Source organism: Dermacentor albipictus, unplaced genomic scaffold (assembly GCF_038994185.2).
Source record: "Dermacentor albipictus isolate Rhodes 1998 colony unplaced genomic scaffold, USDA_Dalb.pri_finalv2 scaffold_15, whole genome shotgun sequence".
In the NCBI taxonomy this organism is placed as follows: Eukaryota; Metazoa; Arthropoda; class Arachnida; order Ixodida; family Ixodidae; genus Dermacentor; species Dermacentor albipictus.
In genome coordinates, this window is record NW_027225569.1 from 10,602,621 (window position 1) to 10,627,492 (window position 24,872).

A 24,872-nucleotide genomic window follows, 5' to 3' on the forward strand; every position below is an offset into this window, starting at 1 on the left:
GAAAATCTGATTTGAGGAAAGCCTCTAAATTTATGTAGCGTTGTTCCTTTGCTCTGCGATGAGCTAGGATAAATGAAATGATGGGCATAATAACAAAGCATTCACTGAAAGTCTATAGGAAGCAAGAGAACTACCGGCTTTGATGCCAATTTTATTAAGAAGTTGTGGTCTAATGTGGCAAATTTTCGATCGATTCTGTTCATCTTCGTTTATTTTATGCATATATACGTGAGGAATGAGTGCATAGTATGTCATTTCAATATATTTATGAAAGATATCATCAGTGTTTCTTAGCGTGATGTCAGCAAAAGTATGTTTCAAGAAATTTATACGAAAATAAGGTAAATAAACACTGAACATTCTTCAGGCGTTAGAAATCCGTGTTTTATAAAAACATAATATTCGCGCTAAGGGCAAGAATGCTAATAGCCCTACAGACAGCACTAAGAAAAAAAATCGAATACTCATTAGTCAAGAGAAATAATGACATCAGCATACAACGGTTAGGGTTTAAAAGCACGTGTTGTCTGACAAGGTAATCATGGAAGGAACATTTCCTTTTGCAACTTACTTCTGAATGTATGGGTGCAGTTACAATGGAGAAAACTAGAAAAAGCAGCGTTCTACAAGAAAACCGACATCTGAATATGGCCTTGCATGTTAATCAAAAGTTGAAATAAAAGGATTGATGTAAATAAATTGGCACAAAAAACATTCAAAACCGTGAGAAGATCCTGAGTAGTTCCTAGTTCAACCTATTAAGATGGTAGGTTGATTTCTCATCCAAGCTATGCGAGCCCTGTAATGTTTTACTGGGACCCAGTAAATGTAGTTGGAGATTTGGTTCAAAATCTAATAACACTATGATCTTTTCTACAGCTCGCTTTTTAACGTGCTAGAACTGCAGCATTGAGGCCAAGCAGCTGTCTCATAGTCCTGTGTGGAGAGTACCCTGCATTACAAGTATATTTCCTAAAGTCGACAGCAATCTAGTGATATGAAAGGACAAAAAAGAGTGTACCGACGTTCTGTATTTGAGGTTGGATGATGCAAGAAAGACACTTGTGCTTATTACCGTTGTTAAAAAATAACTGTACGCACTATTATGTAAGAGAACATTTTCACAATCGTTTTGATGTGAACAGCCTCAGCCAGGGACACCAAGAGTGCAAGTCAATTCACAGATGTGTGGAGGAAAGAAATACAAGCATCCAACGTTATGATGTAAGTCATTTCGAAATCATGGCTGAAATAATCTACTCATTCTATGCTAGTTCCATTTGTTAGACGAGCTTTATCGGTGGTTCATGTGGCCTTCCGAATACGTTATTGCGAATTGGCCAGTCATGCGTAGTCGTTCATAATAAAAGAACACAATACAGCGTAAGGAATGTTTACGTCTTAACAGACCAGGTGTTTTATTTATAAAGAAAATGCAATGCGAATACCTGCGCTGGCAATATTGTACAAAGAAACACGCACATTTTCTTTAGCTTTGCGTGCTGCTTAGTGACCTATAAAGAGAGCAATCACTTCTCTACAGAATGAAAAGCTAATAGCAGTTCCTTCGGAAATGCAAGATAAAAATGCTCGCCATGATTTGTTATCGTGGCAATGCTGCACCTTGAATAGCTGTCTATTGGGCGTGTTGGTAAAGGTTTATGAAACGTGATTCTTTTTACGTCTCCATTTTAGCAGGGTTTTTGCATCATAAATCTAGCACTTCTTCGAAAACAAGATGCAAGGCTGAACCTGGGGATAAGAGAATTGAGAAACCAGATTTTCGATATGCCTAACCATAAAAAACCAGCAAATATTGTAGCGAAGAAGCGTAAGGGAAGGTATTTAGTGTTGTAGTTGAAGTATATAAAAAATAAATTGAAGGGAAATGAAAGTGGGCATAAAATTGAGGACCCACTGGACACCGTGAAGGTGGTTGACCAGTGAAGCTGTAAAACACCTCACCGGGTTAGACGACAGAACCTGTATTTACTTTCAGCATTTCGTATTGGTAGCGATGTTTGCTTTGTGATTGTTGTGATAAACACTGATTGGCTCGCTTGCAAGCTTTGACAGAATCTCAGCCAAAGGTAAATCTATGCACGACCATTCTAGAGTCGCTGAGTGGCATCGCTTGGTCTGGCACTTTAACTCAAACTCTTCTATTACAAATTGAGTGAACCATGTCTTGCTTGGTTTTGAAATGTCCACATTGAAATATCCAATGATGCCTACAGGAGTAGTGTCATCACGGCTAATCCATGCAAATGGCGCTGTCATGAACTTCTCAATATCATACATTCTTTGGTGTGCCTCGAGATATGCACATAGTGGATACCACAATTGCGCGTTTCTTTTGTACGGCACAGCCATCCCCACGGTCGGTGGCATTGTCCTCTTGTGAGTCACGTATCTACGGTTGTACATACTACGTGTGCCTTGCTTATATGACAATGCCTCCTGCTCGTGAGTCTATGTGCTGATCAAAAACTATTTCAGTATTCCCATCGCCTTGGAACAGTGCATAATGATTGATTTATTTCATTGAATACAAATTATTGTTATTATTTGGGTGGACTGGCCTCAAGCCTGCTTCACCTCAGTCGCGGATCGGCCCACATTTACCCCATGGACGCGACAGATGCATCGAAGGGTAGAGGTATACAGCTTAGCTGTAAAAAGAACTTGCCTCTTGTGAGAGCCAAACCCACCACCATTTAATCACAACCGCCTTCCAGCCGCTGCCGTCGCACAATTGGTAGTACATCACACGCATGATGCTCCCGCTGGTGGCTAGTTGCTTTTCTTTTAGGTTCATTTCCTTTTCCCCATCATTACTCGCAGGTAAATAGATTAGCAAATTATTTCATCTATGCATTCACTGGCTTTATTATCTGTTGGCTTTTTATAGATGTGGGACATGGTTGTAGCGCATGGAATTCCGTAAGTGTAAGCACAGCCACTCTATCCATATTAGCGGAATTTGTAATCATACATCATATCGCATCTCAAAAGGTGTTTTTGAAAGCTCTGAGTACATTCTCTAAACTTCCATGCCACAATGAAAGATAAGAAAACAGGACACTTACCTGTTATCGGATTCGTCTGCTGAAAACAGAAAAAAGGACTAAAATTAATCTTAAAGATACCTTTGCGAATGCCTATGTAGGGCGAACATCTTCCCTGCCTATGTTGATATATATGCTTTCGTACTCCTGGATGTTCGTACTCTTGGAGTTGGATATTCCCAGGAAAGAATATTAACTTCTGATTCAGTTTGTTCACAATTTAATACTCGCCTATATGCTTTTGTAAGACTCCTTCCTTCAGTGATAATTTAGACGCGCCACGATATGCCAATAAAGCAAAAGGCAGCAAACAAGGAAAGCAGCACTACCTTACTGCAAAAGTCTTACACCTCGTACGCTACCTTTATCTGAGAACTATTAAGCGTATCTTTCTCTCAAAGCAATCAGCCGCGACACTAGTGTAGAAAACACAGCACGTACACGATATAATGGCACGACAACAGACTTAAACCGCAACCTTGGGCAATAACAGGAATCTAAAAGTGGAAATAGGTGATGGGAAGGAGTTTTCTGCACAATACTCGAACTGTATAAATATGCTGAGATGATAAATGGCCGCTTTCAGGCTGATGTAACTTAATCCATGGTATAGCTGTCCTACATGCATGTACACATATTCGGGGAGTTGCACAATTTCAACGCGCGACTTGTTTCAATTTACGCCACTAGGGTCATTTATTATGGCTCCCTGCAACGGTGTTAATCGGAAAACGCTTCACCCGACATCATGGTACCTACAAAAGGCAATAAATTGTCAAAAATAGAGAATTATGGTATCGCAACAACCTTGTCTGACATAAACCGAAAGTGCGATTTCGCCTTCTTCGCCAGGTGATCGCACATGAGCGCAAAAGACTACGTTTGTGTTAGGCCACATTGGGAGCAGCCGCTATTGAATACGCCGCGCGTTTCTAAGTTGCCAGATGGACAGAGTGTTAACGCGACAATGTCACAGTTTCGACCGAAAGGCGAAGCAGCGAATTACGACGACAACATCTTCATTCGCTATGCGAAGTATCGATGGTAGTTTTATTGGCCACATAAACTTGGAAACATTTCTTCACTAAATTAATATGATGTCACTCGCGCATGAGGGCAAACATGAACGCATCCGACTCGATGACCACGGAACTCACTGTCTGAGGAAAAGCGGCAGCAGGAGCGAGGGTATTGCCCATAGTGCTGCGTTTCTCTGCAACGCAAAGTCACAAGCGAGAACGCAACGCACAAGAGGCCATCAGCCCTAGGCGTGTTCAGACAATGTAGCCATCGAAGGCAGCTTTCTAGATGACAATCGGCGTGCTTCGTCCCCACCTTCCCTTCTAGCGTGCGTGATATTGAGCCATTAGTCGGCTTACCGTCGCACGCTTTCACTCGCACCGACAGCGTAGTGAGCGCGTTCGCGATGTTTTCCATTTGGCTTTATGCGGCACGCCACGTCAACGGCGACACCCACGCCGACGATAAAGCCGAAAATTCACTTGAACAATACATAAAACGGCCATCTCACTAAAAAGCTACGGATGAGCACGGTGCAAACGAAAGCGCTTGTTTATACCATAGACGGATAAGTTGACTGACCTAGCGAGTACTATCACCAAAGAAGGGCTTTTGCAGCGTATGGAGCACCTACGTGCGCGGTAATTCCGCGGTCGTCGCCGAAATGTCCCGTAATCAACCCTCGGTATGACTTCGCGTGAATGCTCCGAGAAAATTATAACACGTACCCCAACGTCCAATTAAAACGCACAGTGTCTGTGGGTCAGTTTCAGCAGCAAGACTAGTATAAGGGCAGCACTCCAGCGGTGAAGAGTGGGTTCCGTGGGGTTCCGGTTCTGGAGCTCGCGATTCGTACACAGGTGTCACAAAGTATTTGGCATACACCACCGCAGCATATAGAACATGGTAGCTGGTCTAGGCTATGCCTGATCGTCGAACTAAGCTGGCTAAGCAGATCCATGTCGTTGTCCGTCTCTATTATCGAGAGTCACCTGTTGGTGAGCAGATTAGGTCGCGAGGTTGAAGAAAATAAGTGACGAGATTATTTCACATATATAAAGTTAAAACTGACAACTCTCCATGAATATAAAGCATATTTCATGTCGGAGCTCTACGTTTATGATCTCAATACGTGTCCGAGCACACACCTGTCGGCATATACAATCTACGGTACGAAAGATCGAAATTCAAGATAGTGCTTTATAGGCAACTAAGACAGGTAATTCGATTACTCTGCCCCAGAAAATGAGAATGATCAAACTGTTCCCAAGATCCCATCCATAGCATCTTCCGCACCATTTCGCCAAACTCCGCCTCCGATGTTGGGCGAGTGCCCCCACATATGATGCAACCACGCGGTAAGTGTAAACTAAGTGTAAAGTGTAAGTGTAAGTAGAAATCGAAGTTGGCCCTCAGCGGCAATAAGCTTGTGGCAATGTGAGCATCTTTGCCTTGGCGGTCGTTATCGTTTCCAAAGAATGCGGCTCTTTCTGTCACATCGAAGGGGTATTTTTTGTTCACCGTCAATAGCCCGAACTTTAATCCGTCATCGTCTAGGTTTTCGCTGTTCAAGTGGTAGTGCCTTGGCAAGCATCCAAAGAATGCCCAATGCCGTTATAATGCGTAACAGTCCCACCCAGACATGATACTACATCGTTCTGACATGAGCGTGACATGAGGATGCGCTTGTTTTATTACGCAGCATTCTCTCTTATTCTAGGCGCTTTGGCGTAGGCAGGTAGGTAGGCAGGTAGGTTGGTGTCTCCCGCCATTTTAATAATAAAAAAAACTAATGTGTGACCATTAAGTGAATGTAACAACTGCCGTCGAAGAGTGCATCCTGAAAGACTAATCGTATCGTCACGATGACAAGCATACATCTCTCGGTCCAAGGACAGCGAGCTCTTTGAAACATTTGGCGCATGCTTCAAGTGTGAGTTTATCGTGTTCTATTCTCGTGAGAGTTCCCGCCTATGGGCGGTGTTACACTTCCCTATATCGGGCCATCAGCGTACATTCCTCAGTAGTTTCATTGTAGAAGCTAGCGGTTTGCTTTGTAACAGGTTGGCTCTCGCGAAAGGCATTCGCCGGCGATTTTTTGTCATCCCTGATGGACTTTACTGTCAGTTTGTTGTGACACAAGTTGTAAAACATCTGCAAAGCGAACCTTCCTTTGCTGGGGGCGGAACCGGGAAGAATTGGTTCGCTCGAGGGTCGCATATGCGGGCGTCTGCATGCTCTCAACGGCTGTTAAGGCAACCATGGCCGCCAGCAAGACTTGCGCTGACAGGCGGGGCGAGACAGAGACATCAATGGCGGCTCATTTTTTTCTGTTGCTGGCGGACTTTGGCGAAAGATAAGGACGCTACGAACGTTGCAACGCGTTTAAGAGGACCGAGGGAGAATTCCAAAGGAATTTAGGCTGTCCAAAGAGTGCAATGAATTTGAGTCGAGCTCAAAAAATATCTGAGACAACAAATATTTAGTGGCATTGGACTTGCGACGAAATTGCTGTACACGCTGCCTTTTTCGCCTTTTTTGCCATGAGGAGTTTTCAGCAGTGTGTCTGGATGAAGAAGGGAATGGGTTGTCGCAACCGTCAATCAGTCACATCATTACAGCCGTCAATAGAGCCATCACGATTCAGGAAAACGAAGAAGTTTGGGTGAGATTATCCTCAACGACGCAGGAAAAAGCAGCAGCCAAGGAGCGCTTCCTCGACCGCTGCAAGACCTTAAATTGAGGATTGTGCGGCGAAACTCTCATTGCAATCTCCCTCGCTATAAATCTACGGCCTGGCGAAACATAGTTTTGAGTCGGGGCCTACACCCAGACAAAGAGAACGACGTCATTTGCGTCAAGTATGGCACACAACCTATAGAGAAAAATGTAACAACGCAATATAAAATTACACCACCAGTGGCTGTCCGCAGCGCAAGCTCACAGCGATTATTGAAAATTAAACGTGCAAGCATTTTATCTTAAAGGCGAAGCTTTTCAATGAGAACATTGCAGAGATTTCACGACCGTGGACGCTGCCTAGTGGTTCTGTCGCCGAATAGACCAATGAATCACGGCGGAGGAGGCCCGCGTCTCTGCCACTGGGTTCCTCTAGGAACACCAGATGGCTTTCGTCTCCGCTCATCCGAAGCAGCGGTGTTACTGCCCGTGCGCGGGAAAGACAAAAGTAGCATATTCGCCCGAAAGACAAAGCATCGATTTCGGTAGCATATTAGTGGACAGCTATACGAAGAAAAGAAAGCAGTTTTATTGACCGTGTATACTTGTAAACACTTGGAATACTAATTAAATTAACAACCATGGTGTCCCACATGAACACATTTCACTCGATGAAGGCGGAAACTCGCCTTCAAAACGTTGGACTGAGGAAGCGTGGCACCAGCAGCGAGCGAATCGACCTTCCTGCTGCGTCTCGCACCAATGCGAGCTAAGCCGCTTAAACACAGCGTGCGGTGGACTCTGTCCCCGTCGCAGATGGCTTTCAATGTACAGTGGCACGGGTGAACGCAAGCGGCTGCCGGGGCGACCAGGAGAAGTCTGCCCCCCTCCGTCCCTACCCTAGCCCCGATCGCGATGGAAGACGGTGCGCTTTCTCCTTTCTTGCCTCTAATGCGTACGCGAGCTTGAGCTGCGATTGCCGGCTCACCCTCGCAGGCTTTCACTCACAGGTATAGCGCACGGTGCGTGGCGACGATTTTATCGCCCTTAGAATTTATGCGGTACCTCACGGTGGTAGCTGAATCTGTTAGAGCATCGCATGCGTAATGCGAAGAGGTGGGTTCGTATGCCACCTGCGAAAGGTTGTTTTTCATCCATTTTATTAAAATAATTAGTCTTTTCTGTAACTCACTTAGTAAGTACAGCTAATTTCCCCTATGTCGTTCGTGTTGGTTTCTTGTGATAATATTTATGGAGAAATTTCGGGCGCGAAACTGGATCTGTTTTTTCCTTGACGTGAGGCTGCTGATGATCTATTTTAGACAGAAAGGGAACATCCTATCTAGCTGACAGCATGACAAGACAAGGAGGTTAAACCACACGATTCGTCAGATAAAATTATACACCATTTAAAGACAATGCACTTTGGCCCGGGCAATGAATGTGCCCCCCCCCCCTGCTTTGGGCGACTGGTCTACCAGTTATGTTACCCAGAACATCTGCAACATGACTGTGTGGGAGTGCTTTAATATCGAAATGAAATGAATGAAATTCAAAGCAGGGTAATGTCCACTGGGGAGCTTTGTATACGCAGGTGGTTCCATAAAAAATTAACTGGCATGCACCTACAATTATTTGCTTAGGAGGTACGCTGCTCTGTTGCTCCATCTGTCAAAGCTTTACTTAACAGACATACAAGGAGCGAGAGGGCGAAGTAAGTGTGGCAGCCAAGACACTGCGAGCAGTCACAACCGGCCCAATGAACACATGAAAACGCTTTGCAATAAGAAACTTCCTGTCGCGCTTGCCGTGCAAGACCCTTGCAAGGCTCCCGGGCTATGTGACGTGCGGACCACCCTACGAATGCATGGGGAGGGACGTCAGGGTGTGCACCCTAGTTAAACGCGGAATGGCTTTCATCGAACATGAACTCGTGTTCCACGAAGAGTCGGAGGTCGACCACGTCCTGATCGAAGTCGTGATGAGTAGTGGATGTAGGAAGACCAGCCTCTTCCTGCTCAACGTATATAGTTCCCCCACGCAGAGATACCGCACTCACACTTTCGACGCCCTTTCTCGCGAAGGGCGTCGATATGCGTCGATACCTTGCTGATATGTGGAGACTTCAACGCCCAGCGCATGCAATGGGGATATGAAGCCGACTCGCCGAAAGGGAAGAGGCTAGCCGGGCTGATGGACGACCTCGTCCTGACGGTACTCAAAGAACCGGCGTCGCACACCAGGATCGGACAGGGAGTATGCCGCGACACATCCCCGACCTCTCCCTCTGGTCAGGCACGGCCGTGGTGACTTGGTCGCACTCCTTCGAGGATATGGTGAGTGACCACAGAATCATGTGCGTGAGCCTGGGAGAGGATGAAAGCGAGGAGGCCACCTGCCGAAAGGCCAGAATCGTATACTGGGACAGATTTCTGAAAAATAGAGAACGAGACAAGAAGGAGGGCCCGACCGAAGACATCAGCCAATGGTGCAGAGAACATATCGCGGACGTAGAGAAAGCCACCGATGAGATCGAATGGGCGGACTGGCGACAAGAACCCCCCAAAGTAGAGGCAGGCAGATCCCGTGGAGCCGGGGAAGACGGCCATACCAAACCGTCGAGAGTGGACAGCCGGTTGGCACATGTCGTTGCGGCCAAGAAATCAATGCAAGAGAGAGCGAGTAGGCAATAACTCAACAGGAAGTTACGCAAGAAGATCGCCGAAATCAACCGGGAGATCAAGACGCATTGCGCCCACCTGCGCGAGGAAGAATGACAGGAGCTGTGCGACACGATGAAGCGAACATGAGCACTGGACGCACCTCGAAGATTCTCAGGCACCTGCTCGACCCGGGAGGCACGAGAACGGTGACCCTTACAGAGACTCAAGCTGCGACATAAGTACAAGGACGACCTTGAGGCCTTCGCGGAAGAGACCGTGAAGACGCACCTCGCTCACCCAGAAGGGCAGACTCACCCAGAATACCGCGGGGCTGCCAACGAGGATCGGGATGCGGTCTTTTCCGTGGAGGAAATCAGAACGGTCCTCCAGCTACTGAAGACCAACTCAGCACACGGTTCTGACAGGATCACCAACAAAATCCTCAGGAACCTGAACGGCGACGCCATCGAGATGCTCTGCGAGTACATCAACGCATGCTGGAAGGAGGGTCGAATTCCGCAAGAGTGGAAGACCGCGGACCTCATACTGATACCAAAGCCGGGCAAACCGCTCGAAGTGCGAAACATGAGGCCGATCTCCCTCACGTCCTGCGTCGGGAAGGTGATTGAACATGCCTGCCTCAACAGGGCGACGATGCTGCTCGAGAAAGAGGATGCTATCGGCACCCATATCATCGGTTTTCGTATGGGATTTTTCCATGCAGGATGCCATGCTGCTGATCAAGGAGCAGGTCGTAAATGCTCCGAGCTCGCAAGTGCGCACCCTGCTCGGGCTAGACCTCAAGAGCGCCTTCGATACTGCGAAGCACGTAGCCATACTGGGCAAGATCAGCCGACTCAATCTCGGGGCGAGGTTCCACTGATATGTCAGCAGCTTCCTGAATGTGCGCGATGCGACGGTCGAGATTGACAGGGCCCCGCCGCGAACGGTCCCAATGGGGGTGCGGGTACGCCGCAGGGCTCCGTACTCTCCACCATGCTTTTGAACCTCTTCATGATCGGCCTGCCCGAGCGTCTTGACGCGATAGAGGGCATCAATCATACGATATACGCAGATGACGTGAGGCCGTGGACCACGGATAACACGAGCATCGGCGAAATGCAAGACCGACTGCAGCGGGTCGTCCGGGATGGGGAGCCGCACCTTGAAGACACGGGACTCGTCTGTTCATCCAACAAGTAGGAAATCCGGCTCCACAGGCCGCGCAAGAAAGGACCCTTTCGCAGGGCGTGCTAGATACCCGTAGTTTGTGCGTCCGCGTCACGACGAGGGAGGTGACCCGAATACCAACGGTGCCTCAGTTGCGAGCGGCCGGTGCCACAAACCTCGTGCGGTGGGTCGGGAACAAGAGGGAAGGCATGAAGGGACACAACGTTACGAGGCTGATACAGGCGTACGCGCTGAGCCACATAGCGTACGTCGCCGCGTACGCCGACTGGAACTGGAGTGAAACCGACAAGCTGAACGTGGCGATCCGCAGAGCGTTCAAGACAGTCCTGAGAGTACCCCAGTGCACGCCAACCCACAGGCTGCTTGAGCTGGGCTTACACAACACCCTCGAGGAGATCGCCGAGGCGCAGAGGATTGCGCAGCTGGAGAGGCTGTCGAGCACCGTAAGGGGAAGGAGAATCCTAGACCTGCTTGGGATTTGGTATCAAGAGGCACGTGGACTGAAGGAATCACTGCTACCGGAAGTCAGGGACGCCGTACAGGCGGAAAATATGCCGAAGAATATACACCCGGTGCATGACGTGCACAGACGCATACGAAGGGTGGTAGCAATCCTCGAAAAGCATGGAAGACGGGAACGTGTCCTCTTTGTCGACGCAGTCAGGTACCTGACGCCAGTCGGTGACTATGAAAGTGACGAGAGATGTCGACCACCAGGGCTGCTACGACGGAATCTGCTAGACGAACCGCAGTTACCAACACCCACATCACTACTACTACTACACACTACTACTACTACTACGACAAAAACGGCAGCAGCAACTGTGGCAACATCGACACGGCCGGCCGACGGTGGCGGCGCCCGTATTCTTCATGGCAATCGTAGATACAAATGGAAGGATCCGAGTCACGGAATCAGCGAGGCTGCCGTTGGCAGAAGCAGCGGAGGCGAAGGCCGTTGCCCTCGCGGTACTCCACGGAGGTGCCGAGGCTAGCCTGATCATCAGTGACTCCAAATCAGCGATTCTCAACTACACCAAAGGTTGGGTGTCCGCGGATGTGGCACGCATACTCATTGCCCGAGCCGGGGCCTTTGGGTCGTACATAATTACAGACAAGTCCCTCAAGTGGTTCCCAGCGCACTTCGGGGAGCTTGGCAGCAACAACAGCAGCTGCGACACAATGACAACAACAACGCTAACGGCTGAAGACGATCCGACACCCCGCCCACCCACAACGAGCGCGCCCACCTCGTCGCGAGGCAGCTTACCCGCCGCGACACGGTCACCCAGACGGCAGCCGCTGCCGTTGTTGTGTGGGACCCCAGCGGAAGAGTGACGGCGAAGGCGGCAGCCACCCCGTCCGACGCCATCGCTGTCGTTACCAACACAAACCAAATCGCGGCGGACGGAGCTGGGGATCATGGAGACACCGACTGCAATGTCAAGGAGTTTCGGGCAACGTACTGAGCGGTGCTTGGTCACTATAGGAAAGACCGAAAGAAATATCCACAACCCCACGGGCGGCTGGACGGGTCCCAGGCGCTCGACATGAGACGGTGGCGGACAGGCACTTTCACCAACCCCTACCACCTGCACCGCCTGTTGCACCCGTCACCCGGTTGTCCGTAGTGCGAGCACGAACGGGCCGATATGGCCCATGCGCTTTTGGAATGCCTACGCCATGAGGAAGAAGGAACAGGAGGAAGGGGGAAGACAACAGAAAGACCCTCTGAAGTGAGGCGCGTCGCTGTGAGATGGCAAGTCGCCATTCTCAGCGAGGCAGCTGAAGACCAGGAGTGGGCCGTCCAGCGAGTCATTGCCTTTGCCGAGGATCTCGGAAGATTTTCCTCGGGCGATGGACCCCTGGCAGCCTAACCCCGGGCACCAACATCAATAACCCTTGGACAAGTAGAGTTTATTCTGATCCTATCCTATCCGTGCGCCAAGCGCTTCTGATGCGCGTGACTGACCGACACTTCATATTGTATACAAAATGGTGGAGATGCGCCTGGGTAAGCAACGGTTCTTCTTCGTTACACATGCTACTTCGAGGAATACGCAATCGTTGGCTTTCCTGAATGTTCAGGTATATAGAGAACATTGGTGTTCACACGGTTCTTTATTTATTTGTGCAACATTGCATGTATTTCTAAAGAACGGAGGCATTTTGCCTGCGAATGAACTCGCTCTGGCATAGCCTTGTTCTCCAACTTAAAACACGGTTGTCCAAAGTGAGACCTATTTTTGCTCTTGACGCAGCGATACCACAATAAAAAAATTGTTTGGGGAATGTTTGCTGAGCCTTTTCCATAAGCTAGTTAGTGATACTGGTTAGTGATAGTGATTATAGTGAGTGAGTGATACTGGTTAGTGATAGTGATAGTGAGTTAGTGAGACCCCACGTAAATGCCCACTCTCAAAGCTCGCAAAGAGCCACACTTGTGTAGCAACACGCATGGTAGAATTAGGGCATAGAAACTCAATGTTGCCTTTGTTTTACCTAGAATATGCAGAAACATTTACGCAAATTGATATGTTGAGAAATTTGACGTTGTAATCGAGAGGAAATAAAATGTTTACACCTTCTATTGGCAAAGCACATAGACTATAATTTAATGACTGGAATGCCTGAGTTAGCTTAACCCGGTCGCAGCTGTGAGCAGTTGGAGAAATGAATGGTAATAGGATTCTTAGTGCTATTGTCGAAGCTAGCAGAACCAATTTCCTGCTGTTCTGAAAGTCATCACGCGACGAGCGTGCATAAGGCTCTAGTTGAATGAAAATCAACTGAACGTGCATTCGAAAGTGCCCCAATACCGACAGTGGGCGCTCTGACCACTCCTACCAAATGCTTTATGGAAGGGCTCGTTGAACGCTTGAATTTTGGCAATCACCGTTAATCAATACTTTTCGTAGAAGTTCAACAAGGCTGATTCTTGGAGTAGTTGGTATGGTTTACTCAAAAGGGCGAAACCTTTAGCGCAATTGAAAAAGACAGGGACGTGACAGAGACACAGCAGAGGGCTATCCTGTGCGCTGTCCTTTGTCTCTGCCACGCCCCTGTTTTTTTTAACTGCGCTATCGGCTTTGCCATTATGAGTCGTCGTAGAACGCATTCTCTTTCAGGACTACCTCTGCACACCCTACTGAAGGCCATCCTGCATAAATAGGCGAGCACTTACCAGAAGTTAAGGGCATTGAACCAGAAGTTTGCGTGCACTGAGACTGGAATGCAGACACCGCTAGAAAAAAGAGATGAAAATGAACTTGAGCGACAGAGCAGAACAAATATTCATAGTCACCAAAAAGTTGGTATGAAGTGGTTTGTCGAATAACAACAATCTCTCACGACGCGTTGCCATCAAAAAAATATTTATTATGCCCGTCACAAAGAAATAGCTTACCCATTTTCAGGCTGGACTAGAGCATCCTTTGCACACAGTCGATGCTGGAACGTTGTGGGGCGGTTAAAACGGATGCTACTGGATGACGGTAGGGTCCGTGGTGTGAAAGTCAGTCAGCACGAGCTGAAAAGAAAGTTTAGGTAGTGTCTCTACAATGTCGCCACTATGCTTGGCTGCCAGCGAATTCTCAGAGCAAGAATTGAAGTAACGTGCGCAATAACATTTCTAAATTTCATGTAGTATGGATGGACACAACGCAAATGTGAAGCTAACGCAAACTAGTAGAGTACGAACGTGTAGCACTGCGCGTAAAAACATAGAGAAAAGAAGGAACACGGTTACATACGCAAAGCGTAAACTGTCAACAGGTCAACAGAGTATTGCCGAGGAGAACGTGGCAATATCTATACATTCCCACAGGCAACGCTGCGCACGACGACAGGGGCAGAACCACAACGACACAACGTCAGCAGACACGTGTCGTAGCATTCAGATACACTATTTCCTAATCTAATATGGTAACATGGGCCATGTTAACCAATCTTTCTTTTGACCTTGTGACGCAATGGACCTCAATAATAAGGCGCGTCACTACAATATTAGACTTCACAATGACCATGCACTTCTCAAATTTCGGTCAGTAGCTGCAGTCATCATAATGAAGTGCCAGCCACCTTCTCATATTTTTATTTACGTTGTTAGCCTGCTCGCGAAGCCAGCGTTGTTGCAACAGCCCGTTTGTCCGACGTAAAAAGGTTACATTTAAGAGCTTCAGCTTTCATGTAAGCATTTTCTAAGCCTTCATTATATTTTGCAAATTTATTTTGGTGTTTCCTGACACCCTTTTTTTTTTCACTTTCACTCAGGGTTAGTTATATTGGAAATTTCTCCAAGCTTGTTCGGTGCCCAAAACGCGACCCTAATGTAGCAAGAGTATACTTCCAAAAGGATGCAAAATGACTAAATCTGAGCATAAAGAAAAGAAAGCATACGTCAAGAAACACCAAACCAAATTTGTGAAACGTAATGAAGGCTTAGCATGTCAGATACCTCTAACGTGTAACCGTTTTTATAAGGAACATAGCGGCCGTTCAAGGAGGGGTGCAACCTTATAACAATTCGAAAAGCCAACCATTTCTTGGCGCTCGCATAGAGAGAGAGAGAAAGCAAGGACAGGAAAGGCAGGGAGGTCAACCAGAAGAGTATCCGGTTTGCTACCCTACACTGGGGGCAGGGGAAAGGGGAATAGAAAGAAGAAGAAAGGGAGAGAGTAAGCACAGAGCACGTGTGGGGGGGACACTATGCACAGGGACACTATAAACGGTCTCGTAAACCGGTGTACCTCAAGTATTGCAGTAATGCACGATTCGCTTTTCTTGCCAGTGAGGGGTGTGGCCACGGTCCGAGTATCTTTGACTCGCTGAAAGGTCGTAAGTCTAGTCGGTGTAAAGTTTCCTGCATAGAGAGGCGTTGTACATCGTAGCGGGGGCAGGTACACAATAGGTGTTCGATGGTCTCCTCGCACCCACAGGAATCGCACATCGGGCTCTCGGCCATTCCCAAACGAAAGGAATATGAGTTTGTGAATGCTACTCCCAGCCACAAGCGGTACAGCAAGGTTGCTTCACCGCGGGAAAGGCTAGATGGCACTTGTAGCCGTAGCGTGGGGTCCAGCTTATATAATCGGCAGTTGAAGGCACCTGAACTCCAGAGATCTTGCGACTTTTTGCGTGCATGTAGGCGAAGTTCCCTGGCAGCATCAGACCTCGCCAAAGGTATGGAACGCGTCTGGGTATCTTCGTGGGCAGACCGGGCAGCCTTGTCTGCTAGGTTGTTGCCGACAATGCCACAGTGAGCAGGAATCCATTGAAATGTAATGGTGTGCCCTCTTTCCAGAGCATGGTGGTGTACTTCCCTGATGTCAGATATCATCTGCTCGTATACTCTGTGACGTAATGCAGACTTGATGCTGTGAAGGGCTGCCTTAGAGTCACAAAATATGACCCATTTCTCTGTGCGCTCTTCGGTGACGTACATCATAGCGGCATGGAGAGCTGCAAGTTCTGCCGATGTCGATGTAGTCGTGTGCGACAATTTGAATTTAACTGTAACCTTCTTGGCTGGAACGACGAATGCGGCAGTTGAGCTGGCACGTGAGGTCGAACCATCGGTATATATATGTATGCGGTCATGATACGTCTGGTGCAGTAATTGGAGCGTAAGTTGCTTCAGAGCCGGCGATGGATGATTGGACTTTTTTGTAATTCCAGGAATATCAAAATTCACTTGAGGCTTTCGTAGGCACCACAGGGGAGATGAAGGCTTTGTCGCCGGTGTAAAAGATGACGGTATGCACTCTTGATGAGCGCTAATCACCCGCGAAAAGGTCGCTTGAGGCGCTCGCATAGTTGAACAGAATTACGCTTTCCTCCGAGAAAGCGTCGTTCTGTCTATTCAGGTGATGTCAAGCCAAAGTTCGAACCTTCATATCGCTACGCGATAGTATTTCCAATGACGAAGAGCCGAGCAGTAAGAAGAGGACGACGACGGTTAGAAGCTAGCGCGGGCTGTTGCCTCTTTACCAAGCGCAGCGTATTTTCTTGTAAATATACTTGTACATAGCTTTTTGTCTGCGTCTTCCTACATAACATATCTGGTTGAGGTGGACGTTCCCTGTACCTCGTCACGGAGCTTCGCAGTGGACGGTACGTCGAGCCTTCCTTCATGGCTCCCGGCGACGACAACCCGACTCCGCCGGCTCCGACACCGGCTGCCACCTCGACGACCTACATAACTCTCCCCGCTCCCCGTGATCCTGGCGTATTCTCGGGCAAAGATGGGTGAAGACGTCGATGACTGGATCAGCCTGTATGAACAGGTCAGCCGCAACAACCGCTGGGACCCTACTATTAAGCTCGCCAACGTAGTCTTTTACCTCAGTGGCACGCCTACAGTTTGGTATCGCACGCACGAAGATGAGCTCATCAGTTGGCGTTCACTTAAAACACAGCTTCGAGACTTGCTCGGCAACCCCTACGGTCACCAACTTACCGCGCAGAAGACGCTTTCCCGCCGTGTGCAGACGTCAACAGAGCCCTATGTCACGTACATTCAGGACGTCTTGTCTCTGTGTCGCAAAGTTGACACCCACATGACTGAGTCCGACAAGGTTGCCCACATCCTCAAAGGCATTGCCGAAGACGCCTTCAACTTGCTCGTTTGCAACAGCGTAGCGATGGTGGATGCTGTTATAAAAGAGTGCCGCCGCCTGAAACTCGCAAAAGCCGACGTATTGACCAGCATTTTGCCCGTCTGCCCAACACCCCAGCGACATCTTCCTGTGCCGACACTCCTCGTCCCAACAACACTGCCGATGTACCAGGACCGTCCGGCGTGAGATCGAGGCAGCCTATCCGGCTGCCTTCGACTCCAGTCCCACCAACACATCTGCAGTCACGGTCTCACTGATCCAGGCAGTTGTCCGCCAAGAGTTCGAAAACATGGGTCTTCACACCATCTGCTCGGCCCATCGTCCTCATACCCGCGCGACTTCTTCGATTCCGCCCCGTCCCGCATCTACTTACCCACCACGTTCCCGCAACCCATCTGAATGGCGAACTGCTGACGACAAGCCCATTTTATTCCACTGCCATAGAATTGGGCACATTTCTCGGCACTGTCGCAGTCGCTGGAATTCCTCGACCCGGCCTACTTATACTGCCTGCTCTCGCCCCCAGGTGGCCCTTCTCGTCCCTATGCCACACGCTCCGATAACGCCGCCGCTGATTCTCCTGCACCGAACCGCTCCTATTCTCGTTCGCCTTGGCCCCAACGACGACAATCTCGCTCTCCCCAGCCCCGTCGCTGCTCTTCGCCGAATCCTTTCGGACGCCGCTCCCAGCTGGAAAACTAGACGATGCAGTGCTTCGAGGTGACGCTGCATTGCTCGCTACGCCGCCAAATCCTCTACTGACGTTGCCCACTCATCTGAACCTTCTTGACGTGCAAGTCGACGGTGTTTCTTTGTCTGCACTCATAGGCACTGGGGCGCATTTGTCCGTAATGAGCGCTGACCTTCGTAACCGGCTCAAGAAAATTATCACGCCCACCACGACGCCTGTTGTCCGTGTCGCCGATGGCGGAACAGCCCCCGTAATTGGTATGTGTACCGCCCTCGTCTCCTTAGCCAATCGCTCAACAATCGTGCTATTCACAGTCATCGCTCACTGTCCCCACAACATCATCCTCGGCTTAGACTTCCTCTCCGCACATTCTGCTCTCATCGATTGCTCCGCCAGTACTCTCCACCTCGACCTGCCTGTTTTGGATCCCGCTGAACAACACCCTACTCGCCTCAGTTCCGCCGACTTCGTTCGCTTGCCACCTTTGGCACTGACTTACGATGACTTCATGTCATCCCCACCAATCCCCGACGGTCACTACATCGCGGCTCCTATGCAAGACGTCCTCCTTACACACGGGATCACACTACCTCATGCAGTTTTAACTATTACGGCGAATGGCGTCTGCCTGGCAGTGGTCAATTTTGGCTTGACGACACAAGTGCTGCCACGCAAGATGTCTCTGGCCCAACTTTGCTCATTCGAGGATCACTCTGTAGCATCGATTTCAGTAGACGACAATTCAGTCGATCCTCCTCTACCGTCGCAGTCGGCAACTTGTACCATCGCCAACTTACAAAAAATGTTTATTTATTTATTTATTTATTTATTTATTTATTTATTTATTTATTTAACAATACTGCCGGCCAATTCTTTGGCCCTAGCAGGAGGGACATTTTCGGAATGACAAACAATGAATAACAGCAATAAATTCCTAACAGCGAATGGGGCAAAAGCAACAGCGCTAACACAATGAAGCAGTTTTCAACAAAACAAAAAAACAAAAACAGACAGAACAGAACTAAACCAGCAGCAAATACCTACATTTATACAATTGCAAACATCTATTGCTCACAAAAGAACCGTTCTAGTTCTGCCGAAAAGTCTTCGGCCTTGGTAACACCTGGCGGCAACTCATTCCACTCTAACTGTTCTAGGGAAAAAACTGTATTTGTAGAAATTAGTTTTCGCAAAAATAGGACTCAGTGAATGTTCTGCGGTGTGCCTTGTTTTCCTCGTAGCAGCAGGTGTCAACATAACTTGATTCAGATAGGGCGATTTTTCCGGTCATAATATTGTGAAGTAACAAAAGTCTGTTTATTTTTCTACGTATCTCCAAAGTATTAATGTTATTACGTTTCATCAGAGACGATGGTGAATCCGTCCTTCTATATTTTCCGAATATAAACCGTACAGCCTTTCTTTGAATACCCTCAAGTTTAATTATATCCTTCTTAACATGTGGGTGCCACTGCGCAGACGCGTACTCTAACTTCGACCTAACACACGCGTTATAAGCTAGAAGCCGAACACACAGGAGCATTTCTAAGTTTCCTCTTAAGGAAACATAGCTTTTGAAAAGCTGACGCACAGATGCCTGAAATGTGCACACCCCATGAAAGATTACTGGTAAGAGTTACCCCCAAGTACTTATATTTATCAACCTCCTTTATAATACTGCCGTTAATGTGGTAAGTGAAGGTACTCGGACATTTTTTCTTTGTTACATGTAGAAGAACAGTTTTTTCCCTATTCAGTTTTATGCCCCAGTTCTCACACCAGTCGTGAATTGCCAGAACAGCTGCTTGTAAAGAGGCGTGGTCATTTGGATTCGAAATTGTTTTAAAAACCACACAATCATCAGCAAATAATCTGATTGAGACATCCTTTGGTATTACCTTCGTTAAATCCTTTATATAAATTAAGAACAACAATGGCCCAAACACACTCCCCTGTGGAACGCCCGAGGTAACTGGCAGCACACTGGAAGAAAAATACTGCACTTCTACAAACTGTTGCCTATGATCAAGGTACGCGGAAATCCACCTAACAACAAAGAGTGGAAGTCCAATGCTCTCGAAATTAAACAATAATTTATTATGTGGTACCTTGTCAAATGCCTTGCAAAAGTCCATAAACAATACATCTACTTGGCCAGTCATGTCAAGAACAATAAACAAATTATGCAATGTCGATACCAGCTGTGTAACTGTAGACATACCCTGTCTGAACCCGTGCTGATGAACCGATAAAACTTTATTTTCGGAGAGGAAGCCTTGTATGTGCTTAGAAATCACATACTCTAACATCTTACAGCATTGACTGGTCATTGAGACAGGGCGGTAGTTAGAAGGCAGAAGACGGCTACCATTTTTGTGTATAGGAACGACTCGGGCCAGACGCCAATCATCAGGTATTTCGCCTATTTCTAGTGAAAAGTTAAAGAGCTCTGTTAGGTACCAAGAAATTTGTTCGGCATATCACCTCAAAAATAGGTTCGGGACACCGTCCGGCCCAGTAGCTTTATGCGTATCAACATTTAAATTCAATGCCAAAACCCCTTCACGCGTTACCCAAATGCTTTGCGGGAGGTCCGATGCAGTGGTTCGTGGCTCATATTCTTCATACTCAGAAAATACACTTTGAAAGTACTCGTTAAAGGTCTCCGCTATGCTGGAAGGATCTGTCTGAATGACACCATCGACATTCAATTTGGACACTTCGACTTTTGTGTTCCCTAAGTAGCGCCAGAACTTAGGAGGATCGTTTTTAATAAACTCCGCAAGGCTGTTGTTGAAAAAAATATTCCTAGCTTGCCTAACTTTCCGTAACAAATCATCTTTAAAGTGTCTGAACTGCTCAGATTCTGTTTTACCTTTCTTCCTCCATCGTTTTAATTTTCTTTTACTCTGAAATATTTCTCTGGTGGTCCATGGATTTAATCTACGCTGACGGAGCGCTGACGGAGCGCTGACGGAGCGCACCCGACATGCCTTCCGAGCACGCTCGTGCGCTCTACCACGTTCTGATTTCCTACCAAGATATTTTTGAGCTTAACGATCGTTCTTAGGCCTAAACAACAGCTGTCAAACATCGCATTAATACAGGCGATGCCCCTCCTATTCATCGCCCCCCGTATCAAGTATCACCGTCAGAGCGTCAAGTTATTCACACCTAAGTTCGCAGAATGCTTGCCAAGAACATTATTGAACCGTCATGTAGTCTATGGGCGTCACCTGCTGTGCTGGTAAAAAAAAAAATGGCTGTGGCTTAGGTAAGGTTAAGCCCAGGATGCGAAGCATACTAGCCTTTATTTTAGTTGCTGAACCACTGTTTAGCTTGGTGAACTGCTGTTGCTTGGCTATATTTGGTTCGGCTAGACGAAGAAACAACTCATGCGTTACTCTGCTTCGCCTTGGACGCCCCACATTGGACGCGGTGAGCGTCGAGCAACGCAGCGTTCGGCGCGGTAACGAAATGTGCGCCTGAGCAAGCGACGCACGCCTGAGCCTTAGAAACAGCTCGTTTCTAAGGCAACACCGCATTCACTAGAGGCGCTTTTGTACCGCTTTGAAGCATCGTACTCGTGCCTCAGTGGTAGCGTCTCCGTCTCACACTTCGGAGACTCTGGTTCGATTCCCACCCAGCCCATCTTGCAAGAGTTGTGCCCAAGCCACTTCTCCTCTGTCGTGACGTCACGGTGTCACGTGGTATTCAAGGCGACACCGCCGCGCCTGAGGAGCTGGGTTGAGCTCTCGTAATATGCTTCGCATAAAATGGCTGTGGCTTAGCTAAGGTTAAGCCCAGGATGCGAAGCATACTAGCCTTTATTTTAGTTGTTGAACCACTGTTTAGCCTGGTGAACTGCTGTTGCTTGGCTATATTTGGTCGGCTAGACGAAGAAACAACTCATGCGTTACTCTGCTTCGCCTTCAAGAGCGGAACGCGACAGCGTTCCTGTCGACCCGCCAAGGGGTGTAAGACAATGGGCTACGGCGCAGCGACTACGCGCCCCGCATTGGACGCGGTGAGCGTCGAGCAGCGCAGCGTTCGCCGCGGCAACGAAATGTGCGCCTGAGCAAGCGACGCACGCCTGAGCCCTAAACAGCTCGTTTCTAAGGCAACACCGCATTCACTAGAGGCGCTTTTGTACAGCTTTTAAGCATCGTGCTCGTGGCTCAGTGGTAGCGTCTCCGTCTCACACTCCGGAGACCCTGGTTCGATTCCCACCCAGCTCATCTTGCAAGAGTTGAGCCAAAGCCACCTAGAAAATCAGTCTCTGTAACACGCCGCAACCTTCGCTTCTCATTCCAACGAGCAGCTCTGTCTCCAGGAGGCATCTCACCTCGTGAGTGCCTAGCAGACGCAAGCGCAGCTGCTTATATACCGCCGCGACGCCGCGAACGACGGCGCGAGTTGGAGCCCCGTTTCTTGTCTGTCGTGACATCACGGTGTCACGTGGTATTGAAGGCGACACCGCCGCGCCTGAGGAGCTGGGTTGAGCTCTCCTAATATACTTCGCATAAAAGAAGGATGGCTCTTGGCGCTATTGCGTGGATTATCGGCATGTTAACAGGGTTACCAAAAAGGACGTGTATCCCCTACCTCGGATTGATGACGCCCTTGACGGCCTCCGCGGTGCTCGCTATTTCTCCTCTATTGGCCTTCATTCCGGCTATTGGCAGATTGCCGTGGATGATCTCGACCACGAGAAGACTGCCTCTGTAACACCCGACGGTCTTTATCAATTCAAAGTGATGCCGTTCGGTCTATGTAGCGCTCCTGCCACTTTTGAACGCATGATGGACTCCCTTCTTCATGGTTTCAAATGGTCCACGTGCCTGTGCTACTTGAACGACGTTATAGAATTCTCCCCAACATTCCCTACGGACCTCAAGCGCCTCTCAGCAGTCCTGGACGTTTTTCGGCGAGCCGGTCTGCAACTAAAGGCATCGAAGTGCCAATTCGGCCGTCGCCAGATTACCGTCCTTGGACATCTCGTTGACGCGAACTGCTCATGCTGTTACGCACTTCCCGGTTCCAAAGTGTGTCAAGGATGTGCGCAGCTTCATTGGCCTTTGCTCGTACTTGAGCCGCTCCGTGAAAAATTTCGCGGCCATAGCACGACCACTAAGCGAGCTTTTGAAAAAAAGACTCCCCTTTCCAGTGGGGGTGATAACGAAGCCTCTGCACTCTCGCGTCTAATTGACTTTCTCACAACACCTCCCGTTCTCGCCCATTTCGATTCTTCTGCGCATACCGAAGTCCGTACTGATGCCAGCTGTCACGGAATTGGCGCATTACTGGCACAATGCAGGCGTGGCCACGACCGTGTTATCGCTTACGCCAGGAGGCTCCTCTGGCCCGCGGAGCGCAACTATTCCATCACTGAGCGTGAGTGTCTCGCCCTAGTTTAGGTGGTTGCGACGTTCCGCCCATACTTACATGGCCGACCCTTTTGCGTTGTCACAGACAATAACGCGCTTTGCTTGTTATACTCATTGAAAGACCCTACAGGAAGACTTGGTCGCTGGGCCTTACGCCTCCGAGAATATTCGTTCTCTGTCACCTACTAATCTGGCCGACTACACAAGGACGCTCACTGCCTGTCTCGATACCCGGTAGACGAGCCTGAAGGCGCCGATGTTGCTGCCTCAATTTCTGCACTATTTCTTATTGCCGCCTGCATTTTGGGCATATTTCACGGTGGTGCCACGACACACCCAAAAGTGAATTGATGATTCAGCACTATAGGACGGGCATTCGGGGATAATTCAGGCTATGGAAAGGGAAAAGCGAGACAAAAAACCGTTTCATACGTGAGCTGTCAGATAGCGGCACCACGGATATACAAGCCCCGCCTGAATGTGGACGTCGGGTCCCCTTAACGTTGCAGCTACTGAACTGTGTTATTGCAGTTAGCATTGTCTTTTATTTCGGGCGTTTTGAGCCAGTCTATATTGACATCTATCTATCTAGCATTTTACGCTAACACAGCGGTTCAAGTTGTCTGCGTTCTTTGACCACAAGGTGTATGTTGTTGGCCGTGATGCCGTCATTCTCGTTCGATCACCGTCATTCGAACTTCATAATCTGATTCTCGTCAAGCTGTCGTCGTCACGCCTTCGACGTCGGGCCAGCAGCTCAAGTTGTGAGATTAGCTGGGCGAAAAGGCATTGGATGCTAGTCGTCTCGTCATAATTGTCATTTTATTGTAGTCATTCAAGCTTTGTTATCTGACACTGACCATGCCACCGTCATCTTCGACATACAGTAGTCATAGATTCTTACTCTCGTCGGAATGCCATCATGGCCCTTCTACCATAGTCTTTCGAACGTTGACATCACTCGCCCTATGCCATCGTCATCACGCCATCATCGTCATGCAGTCGTCATCACGCTCATCACATCTGTAACGTCATCTCATGGTCATTATGTTGTCATCATTGCGCCTTCTTCGTTCCATCGGCGCAATTTCTCGTTCTGTCTCGATCATACTGTCGTCATCCAATTCTGATTATGCCAGCTCGGCCACTTTCATGCCATCGTTGCATCACGTTTTCGCCAGAGAGTAGCTGTCATGTAGCCATTGTCGTGCCGTCTTCATCATGCCGTAGTGGTCGGTCCGTGATCGTCATCCCAGCTTCGTCATCCGGTTGTCGTCGTACGCCATAGTCATTACGCCATAGTCATCGCCATTACGCCATAGTCATCGTACCGTAGTCATTACGCCATAGCCGTTGTGCACACGCCGTTATTCAATTATAGTCATGACATTGTCGTCACGATGTCGTCGGTATGCCCTGTTCATAATTTCAGAATGGTTACCTCATTGCGATTGTGTCGCCTTTGTCATTCCCTCGACGTAATTCCTTCTTCCTCATTCAATCGTCGTCAGACAGTCGTCATCATTACGCCGTGCTCATGAGCAACCTTGGCAAGA

The 24,872-nt window shown here is 48.4% G+C and overlaps 1 protein-coding gene across 2 annotated transcripts in view; it reads right to left on the bottom strand.

Annotated features, from left to right (window-relative positions):
* The window catches only part of LOC135914139 (uncharacterized), a 120,235-nt gene that overhangs the window by 86,966 nt on the left and 8,397 nt on the right, over positions 1-24,872 (bottom strand). Inside the window, exons 2-4 of one of the 2 annotated variants that reach the window (XM_065446893.1) lie at positions 14,028-14,150; positions 13,806-13,865; positions 3,090-3,105 (exon numbers count right to left, since the gene is read on the bottom strand). In XM_065446893.1, the coding sequence (XP_065302965.1) occupies positions 3,090-3,105; positions 13,806-13,865; positions 14,028-14,031 (80 nt within the window). In that variant the 5' untranslated portion in view covers positions 14,032-14,150. Of the gene's footprint in view, positions 1-3,089; positions 3,109-13,805; positions 13,866-14,027; positions 14,151-24,872 lie in introns of both variants that reach the window. The other variant, XM_065446892.1, reaches the window with a different exon arrangement.